Here is a 16,551-nt window from a genome sequence, read left to right as displayed (position 1 = left end):
CATTCTCTGATGAAGGCAGAGTTTCTTTGGGTTTTAGGGACAAGTCCATCCTGGTGGGGAACGTGTGGCTGCAGGTGCTTGCGCAGCTGGTCACGTGGCATTCACGGTCAGCAGGCAGACAGAGATGAATGTTAATACACAGTTCACATTCTCCTCTGTTGAGTCCAGGATCTCAGCCCATGCAATGGTGACAACCCACAGCAAAGGTGGGTCTTTCCCCATCAATGAAGCTCATCTACCCAATCCTGCACAGGCATGCTCCAAAGCTAATTCATTCTAGGTAATTTCCCCATGGATGTGTCCAAAGGCTTGTCTCTGAAGTGATCTCAAGCTGACATCTACTAAGGTTCAGACTTCTTTTGATAGCCTTCCTTTATGTTACTGGTGAATTTAAAGAGTGAATTTACTGACTTCCTTTTCTCCTGGCTCTTAGGCAGCCAGTAAATACAAAAGTTCCTCAGTTTACAATAGTGTGCTCGGATAGTATTAAAGCTAAAATGCACTTAATATCCCTAATCCACTGAACATCCTATTCAGCAATCTGGGACAGCGCAGAGTGTAAGCTGCTGCCCATCATGGTCTCAGAGCTGACCAGGGGTCCACAGCACTTGCTCAGCACTGTTAGTGTGCAGACCGCACATTGTTCACCTACAAAAAGAATGGGATTCAAAATTCGAAGTATAGTTTCTACCAACTGTGTATTGCTCTCTCGGTATCAGAAAGGCAAGACGATTCTGAGCCGGGGACCATTTATGATGTATAATTCTTCCCCATCATTAACCAGGGTTTTGGTATGTCTTGCAGGGGTAGAAAGCCATTAGCTACTGGTCCCCTGGAAGCAGAACACGGAAAGAAAATGCACTTGAATTCAAGAACTGGGAGGGATACTTCCTCCATGATGAATAATTTTAAGAATTTTTTTTTAAAATGTCAGACTGAAGAATAAAGGACAGGATAAGCCTGGCTTTGCAAAGCAACAGCAATAAAAACTGTCAGTGCTCTGAACTCTGATCACAGGTTATAAAAATAAGCTCTCATATTTAGTTTGGGAATTCCTGCCCCACATACTCACTTCAGAGAGGCATTTCCTTCTTGAACGGAAACTGATGGGTTGACTTATTCACTAATAAGCCTATTCAGTAAGAAAAAAAATCAGACCCTTAGATGGGCAAAGAGACTCGCAGGTCACTGGCCATTTTGTTATTGTTGTTGTTGTTGTTGTTGTTTTTTCTTACCGAGGGATGTTCACTGACCTGCTGAAGGCTGCACATTCCAACAAGAACAAGGTAGAGCCTGCTGGTCCTTGAGGAAGGCCCTGGTACAGCATTCTTTCTGTACCACACCGACAGGCATGTCTGCCCTGTAAACTATCTTGTTACAATAGGAAATTAACCTTGGCTTTGGAAAGCATGAGACCAACTGAGTGACTCCAGGGACCCTAAGCACATGATGACAGCTTATGTGAGGCCTGTTGGTGACAATACTAATCATAATGATGATGGTAATGTCCATCTAGCACTGTGTTTGTGTGTGTGTGTGTGTGTGTGTGTGTGTGTGTGTGTGTGTCTGTCTGTCTGTCTGTCTGTCTGTCTGTGTATGAACTTACTGTCATATTCCTGTAAAAGCTCCACCGCCGTTAAGAGAACTGCTCTGTGTTCTGGGTCCCTGATGTTTAACTCATCTAAGTCTTCTTCCTCCAGGAGTTTGAAGGTGTCCAGGTCTTCGTAGCCATTGAACAAGAAAGTGGGCATGTGTTCCTGTGAGACAGAGCAAGAAGATCAAAGCGAGTCCATGGCCCAGCCATGTGACGCATGTCCAAAAACTAGCCTGAGACCCCTCAGACTTTTTCCCGTAATAATTTGTATGCTAATTGAGAGATGAGTATCATCTGTAATATATTCTGTGGCTCACAGTCTTCCGGCTTAGCAGGCAGATAGGGGTGGATGGGTTCACCCACTGATGGTTTAGGAAGATACCTAGGGATCTGCTGCACGCTGTGGTGGATCCCAATTGCTATCATTGCCATTGTGCCCTAGATGGGAACTAATTCCTTTATCACCACATGGCCCGTGGTGAGGACTCCTTTTACATTTGGAGGGCTTATTAAAATCCAACTTAGCAAAACCTATAAATTTCTCAGGAGCAAGATGTTTTTGTAAGTGGAAAACCAGAATCTACCACTGGAGACATCCTCTTCTAGAAGATGCTGGGAGTTATAGCTAGGGAGGGGTAAGAAGGCCTCATGGTCCCATGGAGGTGGCTGTGAGCAGAATACTGATAGAGAGTTTATGCTATCACCCTTAGTAGACAGAGGTCAAGGCAACATTAGACTATGGGTAACTATTCTTGTAGAATACTCATAGTATTAATTAACACACGTGCCAGATGATGATAGAGATCACTTGCCCAGTTTAATAAGAACGCACCAGTATATGACCAGAGTAACAAGGGACTAACCTTCAGGTTGATCCGGTCCAGGAGATCCTCCACAGACTTGGGCTGGGGTGGTCTTCCCTTCCTCCTCCTCCGGGCAGGACGCTTGGGTTTCTCCTCTTCCTCATTGAGCACATCCACATAGATGAACTTGAACGTGCCGACTTTGTTGTTCAACAGGCCCATCCAGGTACCCATGGGTGGCTTGCTGATTATATCAATGATATCTCCTTTCTGCGGCCCGGGGAACAAAGGTCTTTCGATTAGGCACGTTTTTAAGCACGAGCAAATGACATAATTCAGATAAGCTGGGGAAATGCTACAAAATCAGGATCAGATCCCACGGGTGGAGTCAGCTTCCTCCTTAAATTTTGTGCGTGTTTGTGCGTATGGGCCATGCACATAGGTGGGCGTGGGTGTGTGCACACGTGTATGTGGAGACCAGAGGTAAATGTCCAGTCGTTTTCTCCATTGCGTTCCCTCTTCTTTTTGAGACAGGGACTCTCACTGAATCCAGATTTCATCAGTCGGCTAGACTAACTGGCCAGTGAGCTCCAGGGGTTGGTCCACCTGTCTCTGTATCCACGGTACTGGTTATGCAGGGGTGCGACACCATACCCAGCTTTCACACGGGTGCTGGCGATATGAACGCTCACGCTTTGGGCAGCAAACATGTTACTGACTGGGCCGCCACTCCCGGCTCCACGGGTCACTGTTCTGAACAGCTGAGACAGGATATTATGGGGAGCTTGGCAGAGGGCAGGCAGAGCGTTTCTAGCCACGCTCGATGCTACGCTGACCCCAGGTCACAACCTCCCCTGCCTCCTGCTCTGCAGGGTCAAGTGGGCGGGCCTTGGCTGTCACTCATGACTCTTAGACTGCCTGCCTTGGCTCTTGGAACAGCACCCTAGTCCTGAAGGAAGAGCTTGTCATCAGTCTCAAGAGGGTGTCCCCTAACCTGTGGCCACATCCTATACTAGGTCGAACTGCATCTTAGGGGCCCCTATAAACATCTCTGTGCACACACACCGCAGCTATTCCCTTCAGATAAAGGAAGCACAGAAGGAGGGGCATGGAAGTTCTAGAAGGACTCCAGGGTCAAAGGGTAGCGTCAGGGAGGTGGTAACTGAGAGCTAATGCATATCTTCCTCAGTCTTGACCACTGTCTGGTTCTATTTTATTCTCACTATTAAAGGAGACCAGTGGGGGTCAGGGTGGCCAAAACATGGTCTAGTCTGTATGCTAAGAATCCCAGCACCCAATGTCAGGGAAGAAAGAAACCCTTCCCAAGAGACAAGAGAGCCTGGGTTAAGCTGCCCAAGACCAGGGACAATCCTACCTTGAGCTTCAGAGAGTCTGTGTCATAAGGACTGGGGGTGAAGTCAGTGTGCACGCGGGCACGCCCACAGAAGGGACCCCGGTAGGGTGGCTCTTCATCATCTCCATCTTCGGACTTGACGCTTTCCCTGTTGCTGGTGGAGGAATCGGTGGTGCTCACCGTCTGGCCACCTGCGCAGGGAGGACAGGAAGAAGAGGGATAAGCATAGCCTTCCCAAGCAGGAAAGATGAAAGGTACCAGTAGTACTGTGTGTCAGAAAAGGCCCGGGATGGGAAGCTGTGAGCCACAGCATTTTACCAACAGTACTGTGTGTTAGTAAAGGCCCGGGATGGGAAGCTGTGAGCCACAGCATTTTACCAACAGTACTGTGTGTCAGAAAAGGCCCAGGATGGGAAGCTGTGAGCCACAGCATCATGACAGGACCACTGCCGGGCCGATGTGTGAGTCTTTCGACTGTCATCCCAATCCAGTTCCTAAGTTGACCGGGGACTCCCAGCACCTTATCCTCATGACAGGCATCCTTGGGACACTGAGACGCAGCAGAGGATGATGCTGCAGTGCCAGGCTCTGGCCTTTGCCCATAGCACTTAGTACCTCCTTTGCACAGTCCACCATGTCTTCCATGTATTACAGAGGAGGAAACAAACCCAGAGGTCAGGTACCTTGCCTGAGAGAGAGAGAACTTAAAGTTCTCCATTCACACTCCACCTCTTCCTCCTCCTCGCTGTTCAGTTAACACCAGCCATCCTTGGGCCTGGGATGGCTTAGTCATATTGGCCACTAGAAGATCCTCCCTCAGGGATGCATTTTCCACCTTCACCAATCAAAACTTAAACACCCCCCTTCTGCACCATAGCTGGACAAATATATAATAGTACCCTAAGGGGAGATACTTGGCCTTGCTCATCTTTAACTTGCCTTAACTTGAGGCCCCAAAATGAATGTCTGGCTGTAACTCCAAAGGGAAATCATGAACCATTGCAAGCAATACTCACTCATTGAGCTCTGGCCGCTCAGAGAACTCCGAAGGCTTTCTACAGAACCCCCGGCTTTGAGCTTGGGCTTGTCCACGTGTTCAGGGTCAGGCTTTACTGAGGCAGGAGAGCTGGGCATTCCATCAAGCCCCGAGTCCTGAAATAGTCCCAGTAGAACTGAGTTTCCCGAGTAGACAGGTGACGTTTTAGAATTCTAATTTGGTCCTCAACTTTATTAGTCAAACTGATGGTCATGTCTACACCTGAACCTATGTACAATACTCTCCCTTAAAGCCTATATCCTTTTTTTTTTTTTTTTACATTTAAGTCTGTAGCCCGTAGGACTGTTTATTAATCACTCCAAAGTTGTTTTTCAATACCAAACAGCTATTCTTAAAATTCCTAGGAAAAACCCCATCTACCATCTATTAAAAACAGCTAAAGGTTTAGCAACTCAGTATATATACTCAGTGGCCCAGGAACAAGTCGGGTCTCAAATGCAGGGCAAATTCAAGCTACTCTTAATATTGAGAAGTACAATCAGAGGGCAGTTAATTAGCTTTAATGGGAAAATATTTACATGAAGAAAAAGTGTCTTTCTTAGAAACAACTTGACCAGGTTGTTTCTATTTATATAATATTGCTGAAGTAGTGACAGGCTGAAGATGATGCTGGCGTTTAGCCACCAGGGGGCAGCAGCTGAGCAAAAATGCCTGCTGTCTCAGCGGGCTTTATTGGCTGGCTGGAGAAGCATCCTGTACTGCATTTCAAGCAGGTATTTTAACAGGCTGCAAAGTGAGTACCATGAAGGCGTCAGAGAAGGAGGTTTTGAAATCAAAGGTCAAAACTATCTCAAAGTTCAGACCTCTCAGACCTCCGGCAGGCGTTCTTCCTTCCACACGCGCAATTAAGACAGAACTGGACATGTTTATAATGATGAAATTTTTTTCTATAGAACCAGGGGTGAGACATCCCTTTTGTGATCTACTGACGACATATGGTGTCAGTCAGTGAGACAGCCTTCTACTCCCACCCCAAATAAAAACCTGCCTGACTATTGCAATCTAGAAGCCAGAAAGTATTTTGTAGAATTCCGCTTCAGACCTGCTACATGCTTTAGAACAATATATCCTACATCTAAAAAGTCAGCTAAGGACACACACACACACACACACACACACACACACACACACACACACACACATTTATTTTTGGTGCATGAGTGTTTGCATTATGTTTAAGTATGTATGCATTCCACATGGGTACCTAGTACCTGCAGCGACCAGAAGAGGGCACTGGACTCCCTGGAACTGGAGTTACAGACTGTTGTGAGCCATCATGTGGGTGCTGGCAACCACACCCAGGTCCTTTGTAAGAGCACCAATGACTCTTAACCACTGAGCCATCTCTCTAACTCCAAAGGGTGCTTTGGAAGGAGGCGTCTAGTGGTAGATAATTAATAACAAGGGTGTTTTAGAAAAGAACACCCCCCACCCACCCACCCCCCCCCCACACACCCCTTGTGCTTAAATGTATTCACTAGGTATATTCTAGTGTGCTGACTGGACTAAGAATCGTTTTTATGTGACCTTGTCTCCTTTTGTCTGAAATGGTAGGCCTGCTGTGAGGGTTTCATCCTAATAAACTTGATAGGGTTTAGAATCACCGTGGAAACGAAGCTCCAGGCATGTCTGTGATGGGTTTTCTCGATGACATTAGTTGAGGTGGGAAGACCCACCCTGAACGTGGGTGGTATCATTCCTTGGGCTGGGGTCCTGGACTGCACAGAACGGAGAGAGAGAACTGAGCAGCAGGAGACAGAGGTTCTTTTCTGAGGTTCTCTTCTCTCTACCTCCTGCCAGTGGCTACAAGGTGACCAGGTGACTCGAGTCACCACTTGCCTGCCGAGATGTGCTGTAATCTTGAAACTGTGAGCTGAAATAAAGCCCCCTCTCTTCCTTCCTTACGTGGCTTTGGTCTTGGGTTTTGATGCAACCACCAGAGACGTCACTAACACACGGGGCCTGTGCTTTGTAGTCCCAGAACTAAGAACAGTGTCCGGAAAGCCCTAATGGTATAACCAAAGTTTCTGTAGAAAAACGCCTGCTTTTTCTACACAAATACAGCCTGATCAAGTAGCTGGTTAATGCCAAGGAACACACACACACTCACTCATAGCACCATTCAGTAGCCCAAGTGGACCATCCTCGGCAGGAACTGGGGTCACAGCAAGATGGCTACCTACCTGCTCAGAGACAGGGCTGCTGTATTTTTTAGACATCCTCTTCCTCATTGTCTCTTTCACTGATTTCACCTTTTTCCCAAGAGAGATGCGGGAGGCGGTTGGCGATTTGATTACCTCTTTGTACACAAAATCTCCCTCTTTACCCTGCAAAACAGAGGGTAAATACCATTAGTCCTGGGAGATAAAGGCTTAGAAACCGGTTCCTTGACTCAAACCAGTGACGTCCTAGACCTCAGAAAAAAATATTAGCATTCCCCAGGATCTTCACATTTTTCTTCTGTTAACTTAAGGCTGTTATTTATCTTTGCGATTAGAAATTAAAACCTACTGAGAGGTTATTTTGTTTGTCTGTTTATACTGGGCCTTCAGGCACTTTTTATTTTATTTAATCTTAGTGCATGCTTTTCCAGTTATTATTTTTTTTTCCCTACCATTTAAAAACACTTGAGGGGACCTGCATTTCATTAGTGCAGAGAGATTTAGAGGAAGCAAGGTTCAGGTAACCCCAATAGCAGGGGAGAAGGGAGGGGCCCTAGTACTGACTCCCCCGAGGGCAGAAGGTAAGTAGGAGGATGCATCGGACTGCGTGTAACACTCAGTGTGGCCAACCCCTAAGAGCATGATTTCCTTCCATGGACAAGCTAGACTGTGGCCATCTCATTCTATTTTGCATTAAAAGACAAACCTTCCCAAGAAAGGATGGGGGCAGGGAGGGGGGACGGGGAACGGGGATGGACTTCTGTGTTTTTAGAGATTGACAACATAAAATGATTGGCTTATGAATCAATAAAATTTGATGCGCAAATAAAACAGCTTAAATCTTGCAGGAAATTTTGTGACACTTCATATCTCACAGATGTATATTTTAGCTGACATAAGAGCATAATAACCATAGAGCATGAAATCTTCATTTTATAGTTTCAAGGCAAAATACTTAAGGGGCCAGCAAAACCAAGTAAAACTTACCTACTCCTTTGGGGCCGGGATTTTAGGGAACTTTAACATAGTGACCTGGCCCCTGACAACGACCCAAATGCATATCTGAGGAGACATTAACCTTGGCAATCGAGGCCCTGATTTGCTTTGACATTAAGAAAACTGGGCTTGCCTCAGGACACCTCACATGAGAAAGACCCAAACTTAACAATCGGCCTTGGAGAGTCACGCACTGATCCCACACCCTTGGAGGGCCTTGCACAGATACCCTCATCGCAGGGCTCCATCAGATCAGAGACCTTGTGTGCAACCGAAACTAGTGTGAAGCGAAAGCTCAGAGGCATGGATGACTAAGGCCAATGGAGCCAAACTCATCTGTGTGTGTTACTTAAAGAACACTGGAGAAGAGGCACTAAGAACAGTGATGTTCTGAGGAGATAAGAGACCCAGGTGGCCATCGTCCATTCCACGTAGGACAGTAGGACAGCTTCGAGATGGGGGTAACAGAGTTTCTTTGCAAATATGGTTTGGAACCACTGAGCAGGGCCGGAATCAACTCTCCCAGACACTAAAAAGGGGACTGTTAGCACCCAGGTCATTGCAGTCCACACCGACTGCTTTTCTTCCTGGTCCACTCACCAGAGGGTCCGAATTATTACTGCCAACGTGCAGAGAACGATTTGTCAGGTCGAATCCACCAAAGCTGCAAGTTCTCTGTGGAACAAGAGAGGGTGGGGTGGAAATGATCCAGTTATGCTCACGTCACAGCCCACAGACAACCCCACACATGTCCCCTGTGCGGAACACCTCCGAGCCACAAATACATGTACAGGATGGGAACATGACACGAGACGTGATGAGGGAAAAACATATGATTCGTGTCAGAGGAGACCTTCCTGATTTGGTGTTCTCACAGGTCACTGGGGGATCTGAAATTCGTTTAACATGCAAAAACAATGACTCCAGAATTTAAAAAAACCTTCATAAACTCAGTGCAGGAAGACTCCCTCACTGCTCCGTGTAGTCTTGGGAGTCCTGGGCTCTGCCAGGGAAAGCAGGCTTTTCTGAACGACTCCTGTCATTTAGTTTTAAACCCTCAAGGGGGGGAAAGAAGGTATGTTTATCATCCAACAGGGTTATTCTCTTACTGTCCCCCTCCCCCATCCTGGCCAAAAATGATGATCAATTTCCCATCTAACTCTCAACTGAATTAATTATAACCTTTTTTTCTCACAGTGGATGATACCACATCTACTGGGTGGTGGTGGGCTGATTAAGTGTCTGTCACTGACCACACACCCCACTTTCAGAAGGAAAAATGCTTTTGTAAAAAAAAAATGGATGAAAAGTTCATTGTACTTTTTAGATGGTTTCAAATTTTGTAGAACTACTTATATTTCCACAATTTTCTGTTTCCAGAACTTGCATCCATTTTCTCTTGCTTTTCTAACAACAACAACAACAACAAAATCATCCGATGCCCATGCCTGTCTCCTCTCGCCAAGGCACATTAATTTTTGTTGCAGGCAATGTTTTAAAAGCAGTTGATGAGAAAACGTGAATAGCAGATTTGCGCTTTACTGTTTTGTGTTACCTGCTGCTCAGAGACCATGCTAGCCACAGAACGGAAGGGATGGACAGAAAAGCAGAATGCAGACTACGAACACTGCTTCTTTTAATCAGATATATTTTAGAGATGTTAATGTACTGCATCGAGATAGGAGACTCAGTCTGGGAGGAAAATGATTAGGCTTTTCACATTGCACATAGATCCAACTTCTGAGTCTGCTTCTTGCTGGCTATGTGAGCACAGCTCAGGTACTAAAACTCTCTGAGGTCAGGATTCTGAGTTGATACTCTCTACATCATATATCTGAAGACACACACACACACACACACACACACACACACACACACACATATACACACACACACCTGCTCATTCTCTACATCATATACCTGAAGACCTTAGCAGACACACAGCAGCTCAGAGAACACACACTCTGGACATTTGTTTATCTTCTGATGTTTCACTTTGATTCTGCTAAGAGGCTGGGAGCTCCTCTTGATTGCGTTGCAGGTTAGGCTTAGTCAAGATTAAAAACATGCAAATGAGGGGCTGGGATTCCATTCTGGGTTTTATGAACTGGGAGTTCAATAGTAATATCAAAGCCTCTGGGAACAGGCCACACAGGGAGGTGGCGGTTGTGGCACGTGAGAGGAACAAAAAGAAGGGCATTTGGAGCCACCTACCTCTTAGCAACACTGTTGTTCCTTGCTCACTTTGCAGTGGAGGTTAGCTCAATGTTATACTAACACCAGAAGGTAATTTTGCTTTCTTTACAGTCAACCAGCTTTGTATCTGGTCCACAAAAAGGGAAAGACTCCCCTATACAAAATGAATCACCAGCTCACCTAATTGGGAAGCAATATTATGGCCACTCCTCAAGGCAAATTTTTAACATTAACTTTCCCTCGTCGCTTATGGTGCCAAATGCATTTTCTCAGTTTTGCAAAGGCAGGGGACTTTATTCTAGTTCCTTTCCTGTGACTCAGGGCTTCCCAGACACGGGATGGCGCCCAGATGCCTGATCACTTTATGGCTTTTGCACGTCCCTGCTTTAAATGACAGCATCTCCCGCAACACTGGAGCCCAGCATGCTTTCTCTGATGCATATGAAATAACTCACAAGGAATTTATGTGGAAACGATGACTGTAATAAATTAGAGGCTTATTTGGGTTTTCATGTGCCTGCTGTATGCATTTATGCCTAAAATAAAGGGCTTAAAGGATGGAACGGTTTACAGAATCATCAGCTAAAATCTCTCCGAGCGACGTGTTGAGGTATGGGAAGCAGACCCTTCTTCATTGGTGAAGGGTTAACAAGCACTGAGCGCTGCCTGGAGGAAGTCCTCGCTTCTTGTGAGATCACCAGAGCTCAAAGCAGCACTCCTTCAGGAGGGAAAACGAATTTATTATGAACAATGAAAGAAAAAGAAAACAGTCTTTGAACTCTGGTGATCTACATAAACGAAGCATAAGCAAAATATTTTTAGCTCATTCATCTCTTGTATAGATAATTATAAAAACATTTTTTGAATGATGCTTGGGATGAGGAGAGTGAGTGAGTCAATGGGATGGGCATGCAGTTGAGAACATGTTTGGAGAGGGGACTGAATTTTGAAAGGGACGAGATTCCAAAATGTCATGCATGTCTGTTTTCCCAAACAAAAAAATTGAATGAATAAAAATCAAAAGCAAGACACATGACTGTTTCCAGTGAATTCAAAGCGTTATCATTTCCCTGAGGTTTCGTCAAGCAAGTATGGCGTCTCTGAAGGACAAAAAGATCAGGGTTGAAGATTAAAGCCAACTGTGCACTTTGGGGGTAAAGTGAAGGAAGTGTATACAACAAAGAGAATGGGAAGAAGCATTTTAAGGGAAAGATGCAAAGAAATAAGAGGGTGTAAGACCAGTGACAGAGCACTTACTTGGCATGCATGAGGCTGTGGGTTCATGCCCCAGCACCAAAATAAGAAAAGCAAACAAAAATCCACTCATCTGTTTCTACGGTTAAAAGATTGACTTTATCCTATGTTTTCTGAAGAATGAGTAAATTAATTTTTTCTAATGATACAATTGTACTTACAGGAGCAGCTATGCACAGATTTCTAATTTAGCCCCAAATATATTACTTTGCAGGTATTAAAAATGCTCAGTACTGTCTGTGTTAAGCTCTTAGCATACTAAAAGTACCCAGCTCACAGTGCCTTCGTTAGTGAGTAGCGTTGATGTTTGGAAGCAAGCTGGCAGATGAACTGGGCTCAACTCTGACCCCAAGACCAGTGTTTTACAAAAGATATGGAGGTCAGAATACACCAGAGACTGACTGAATGAGTAAGGAAGAAAATTCTGATATTAAAACAAAACAAAACAAAGAAAAACCAAAACATTGTTGCCATGATACAGGAAGGGACAGAAGGAGAGCTTTCCCTACAGACTGATAGCATAAAAAGTGTCGTAAGGCTCCCAGGAATGGAAAAAGACAGAAACTAAAATCTAGGACGGAAGTCAACACACATGGGAATATTTTCAAAACGCCAAAGCCAGGAAAGACCCAAAGATTCTCTGAGAACCAGAGGAGGTCACTGGAAGGATGGCAGTGGCCAAGCCGTCTTCGTTTTCACAAAAGCACAACTCGATTGCATGAATTTAAATTACAGTTATACAGTTCTGGACAAGAACATCCTATTCATGGACGTGAAGGAACCCTGGGAAAAGCGACCGTGGACGCCTATTCTTCTCTAAAGGTTCTTTCAGACTTTCAAAGGGGCTCTGGGCCAGCAGCCCCGGGGGGATTAAGCAAGGTGCCAGGGCACAGCAGTGCCAGCCCGGCCTCACTCTGTCCCCTTTTACATCCGCCATTGTGCAAACTCCAAGTTAGGTGGGAATTCCAGGGGCGGAATATCTATACTTTCAAGTTCGAACTAAGTCACTCTCTGAAAAGTGGAACTAGGCTTTCCTGCTCTTTCAGTATGAAAACTGAAAAACAAAACCAAAAACCTTCTATTATATAAGTCATCATCTAAGTAAGCACTTTACTATGCTCTGCATAAGAACCTGTGCGGCAGCTGAGGACGTTACCACATGCTAATCCCTCTGTTTCAAAAGGTAAAAACTACTGAATTAGAATAATTGAAACAAAGGGGCTTTAGCTGATTTTTTTTCCCTTCTCTCTTAGGAAGAACACTCTGGCTGGATCTACTAATCAAGGAAATGTCCTTGACAATGGTGACAGCGGCGGACTTCCCGTCAGCTCTGTCCTACTGTTTCCATGAACTGAAAAAGAAGCACCTCTTTCAGAGTTTAATATCCTTCTGCTTCTTTGAGGTCAAGGGGCGAGATGGCTGGACATGAAGACAGCCACTCCTAGAAGTTAGCCAGAGCTCACTCTTAGAACCCTAGAAGATTGGCTTCAAGGTTTAGCTTCAGTTTAAAAAAAAAAAAAATCAAACAGCTTCAGCTGGCCAGAAGGCAGATGGAAATATGGGGCAAGGCACCACTGCTTAAAGAAAGAAGGGCTAGAGATCGGCGGCGACAGTGAAATGGACCCCCCGCCCCGCAAGTGACGAGGCGAAGAAAGGAAGGCAGCTTTGCAAGAAGAGAGGCCATACTGCTTGAGTGCACATCAGGGAAATGACAAGGCCTTCCTCACGGCCATCCTGGCGACTCACGGACTTCTGGTGGATTCTCAAGAGAACCCTTTTAGTACAGCGGTCCACCGTGGCAGCCCACTTCCTCTTCGCCTCCTCATCCTCCTCCAGCAAGCACCGCCTCAGGTCCTGCTTCTCAGCCTTGCTCAGCGTCCTGTCTGAGGCAGGACGCACGAGCTGGGTCAGGTTCAGGTGGCTGTAGAGACTCCGCTCCACCACGTAGGTGATATTGAACTCGCTGACCGAGGTGCGCCCTCGGCCCCTCCTGCCAGGGAAGCCGCAGCCGCCGCCGCCGCCGCAGCCCCCCTTGGGCTTCGGCCGGGGCAGCAGGTCACAGGTAGTGCCATTTACTCCTTTCCTGGAGGGCCGCTGGCAGAGGAAAGTTCTGGAACAGGAGTAATTTGTATCCGTTTTCTTCAAGCGGATTTGCTTACGGACACTCTGAACCTCCTCCAGGGACACCAGAAAGTGGTGCCTACGCCGATGGTTGTCATAGAAGAAAACGCCATCGGTACTTACCCCATGACTCAGGGACCCGAGACCTTTCTTCATCTCCCCTTCGGTGAGGGAGCGGGACACTTTCTGGGCCTTTTCTTCTTCTGGGTAGGAGAAGAATGTCCCCATTTTCTTAGGGGGCTTAATCAGGCCCCGACTTTCTCCTTTGCTGAAGGTTTTGACCAACTTCCGGCCAGCTCCCCAAGTATCCAGGCTGCTAGATGATGGAGATGGGGTGAGGGACTCTGAATCATCCTCTGGAGGTTTCTCAGGGGAGCCATCATAGAAAAATGGCTTTTTGTGCACTCCAGAGTAGAGTGCGGACCTTTCATCCAGGACCGGGGAGTTTTCAAACACGTGTTCCTCTCCACCTGGAAGGGAATCAACACAAGGTCCCCTGTGAATGTCCGTCCCGTAGACATCTGTCTGTCCCCGTAAAACACAAGTTAGCTCACACAGTTAATGGCGATGTTTCCCCTGCCTACACTATGATCTTCTTCACCAACACGATTCATATGTCAAAGCACACGCAATAAAGAAGGTAATCAAACTGCATTGCATGGTTTCAAGGAAGCTGAACATTAAACCTGTGTGAGCGCTGGATGTGTGGTGGCACAGGCCAGTAATCCCAGCTACTGGGAAGACAGAGGAGAGCCAGTTCAAGATCAACCCCATCAATGTAACGAGACTCAAAGTAAAAGCTTGTTCCTGACTACAAGCCCAGCCCGTGACAAGTGGAAAGCAGGGGGATCAGGAGTCCAATGTCATCCCCCGCTAAATACAGAGTTCGAGGCCAGCCTAAGCTACATGAGACCCTGACTCCAAAAACCAAACCAAACCAAAAGAGAGATAGCTCAAATCTAAAGAGGACTTGTCCAGCTTTACATTTAAACCCTAGTACTATATATAGGTCTGGGGGGGAGGGTGAGGGGAACTTGTGATATCTTTAATTCCTCCTCCAAAACAAGTTTGTAGACCAACATCTTCCTTGACCTATTAAAACATGCCATTTACAAAACCAAAGCCGGCCGTTACCATGATATGCGTTAGCATTTCGAGATAATTGCCACCCTGGTTTATAAGGGCAAGCCTCAGAAGCCAGGCTCAGTCTTCCCCATCCTGAAAGGCCCTCCTTATGTCGGCTCTGGAGGCTTTTAGAGTTGGAGTGTGATGAATGCCATGTGGCAGACACTGATATTTTTTTATTGGTACATATGCCATTTAAGTGATTAAATCTCCAAGAGAGTTTGGGTGGGGAAAACACCATAAAGGGTTATACTTGCAAATGTGATTGACAAATGGTCTCCAGTTGACTGGCCAAATACAAAAAGCCAGAGGAACTGAGTGATCCCAGCCAGAGAGTCCCATCCACCCAGCCCCGGAGGAAAGAGTAAGGGCATTTAAGGGCCTTGACACGCAAGCAGCTCACTAAGTGTTCCACTTGGGCTCAGGCTTCCAGGCCTTGAAGCTCTCTCTGGGGCCAGGTAGCGAGCCAAGCCCTCTGGAGGAGCCGAGTGGAAAGGCCTGGATGGGCGGGCAGGAGAGAGCCAAGTTCTTCTCGGCATGTGTTTCTGTGAACAGATGTGACGGAAGAAGTAGGTCAAGCTGTGGGTGTAGTGATCCCAACTGGCTGCATCCCTTCATTATAAGGAAACATTGGGGCCTCGCTGCTTTCCACCAGCTGAACGGGGGAGAGGGGGGAAAAATCCAGAGTTCCCCGGAACACAAGGACAGCACTGTACATGCCAGCTGTGCCAAGAGTGCCAGAGAGTGCTTAAGTGTCAGGGGAAAAGAGAGAGTGAGAGGAGGTGGCAAAAATGGCACCCACTTCTAGAAGATTCTAAAAATGGCCACCCTCTGTAACTGGATGGCTATTAGTTTCAGAAGAACTCTGCTCTGACATCCCACTTGGGAGCAACTCCACCTTCATGGGCAGAACCGAGTGGGGTAGAGAAGGACGGGACAAGGGAAGAAGGAGAGATCAACACGATGCCCAGCCCCAGCTTCACTAAAGAACCACGTGAGGAGCTTTTGGGAGAGTTTAAGGCAAGGGCCGGGCTCGGACAGGATTTAACTTGACCACAGACGGCACACAAATATGAGAGCTGCTTCCTGCCCCCTCCTCCAGATGCCCTAATAGGTATGGAGACCAATGGTACTTCTTTTTTTTCCTCCCCCAGTAAACATAGTTACTTCTAAAGAGTGTGCCCTGCTTCTAGGAAGAAGCAACCGGGCTAAGACTGGAGGCCAGCCTGGTGGCAGAGGTAGCCCCACGGTGAATGAACAAGGCCATGGTAAGCCCTCCAGGTGGCACAGATCCATGGAAAGCGTTGGCGGAGTTTCCCTGTCCCACGGCCGCTCTCAAATAATCAGTCCTGAAAGGCTCCATGGGAGCCTGGTGGGCTTTGCCCAGTACTCTCAGGGCCTGCTCCTCATCCATGGTCTGAACATCTTCTGGAGTGTTTTCAAGATAGCCATAAGCAGCGTCAACACCTCTGTCACAACTGGGCCTCGCACTATCTGGGACACACATGTTGGCGACATGTGCAGCCTTGGCCTGGAAAGGCAGTGCCTGCCTGGTAAGGAGCTTTGAGCGGACTGTGGAAATGCCTCCGAAGAGGCTGCGTCAGCCTTTGTGAGCAGGCCTGTGCACAGCGAGCTTTATTCTGTCCATGTCTGAGAGGCAGCCCAGAAGCCCTGACCCGGGCTCCCTGAACACAGCATTCTTCTCCTACAGGAACAGCTTCGCTATGGCAGGAGCGGAGACCCAGGTGAGCTCTGCCCTGCGCACTGTGTAACATGCTTCACAGCGGCCTTTATCTTAAAGCAGCTGAAACAGGAGGGTGAGAGACCACAGGGATACAGCTTTCCACAAGTTCTGGCCTTCAGCCATAGCTCTGGGACCCTGGGCATCT

At 46.9% G+C, this 16,551-nt stretch overlaps 1 protein-coding gene across 9 annotated transcripts in view; it reads right to left on the bottom strand.

Annotated features, from left to right (window-relative positions):
- Sash1 (SAM and SH3 domain containing 1) overlaps window positions 1–16,551 on the bottom strand; it is a 246,786-nt gene that overhangs the window by 15,081 nt on the left and 215,154 nt on the right. For 6 of the 9 annotated variants that reach the window (XM_076552784.1, XM_042262305.2, XM_042262306.2 and 3 more), the window contains 7 exons: window positions 13,163–14,007; window positions 8,567–8,641; window positions 6,992–7,135; window positions 4,768–4,903; window positions 3,773–3,942; window positions 2,458–2,667; window positions 1,607–1,757 (listed from right to left, as the gene is read on the bottom strand). In XM_076552784.1, the coding sequence (XP_076408899.1) occupies window positions 1,607–1,757; window positions 2,458–2,667; window positions 3,773–3,942; window positions 4,768–4,903; window positions 6,992–7,135; window positions 8,567–8,641; window positions 13,163–14,007 (1,731 nt within the window). The remainder of the gene's footprint in view (window positions 1–1,606; window positions 1,758–2,457; window positions 2,668–3,772; window positions 3,943–4,767; window positions 4,904–6,991; window positions 7,136–8,566; window positions 8,642–13,162; window positions 14,008–16,551) is intronic. The other 3 variants (XM_006984442.4, XM_076552785.1, XM_016002948.3) reach the window with 1 other exon arrangement.

The sequence above is a fragment of the Peromyscus maniculatus genome, chromosome 16 (genome assembly GCF_049852395.1).
Source record: "Peromyscus maniculatus bairdii isolate BWxNUB_F1_BW_parent chromosome 16, HU_Pman_BW_mat_3.1, whole genome shotgun sequence".
Classification (NCBI taxonomy): Eukaryota; Metazoa; Chordata; class Mammalia; order Rodentia; family Cricetidae; genus Peromyscus; species Peromyscus maniculatus.
This window is presented reverse-complemented; position numbering and strand designations above follow the sequence as displayed.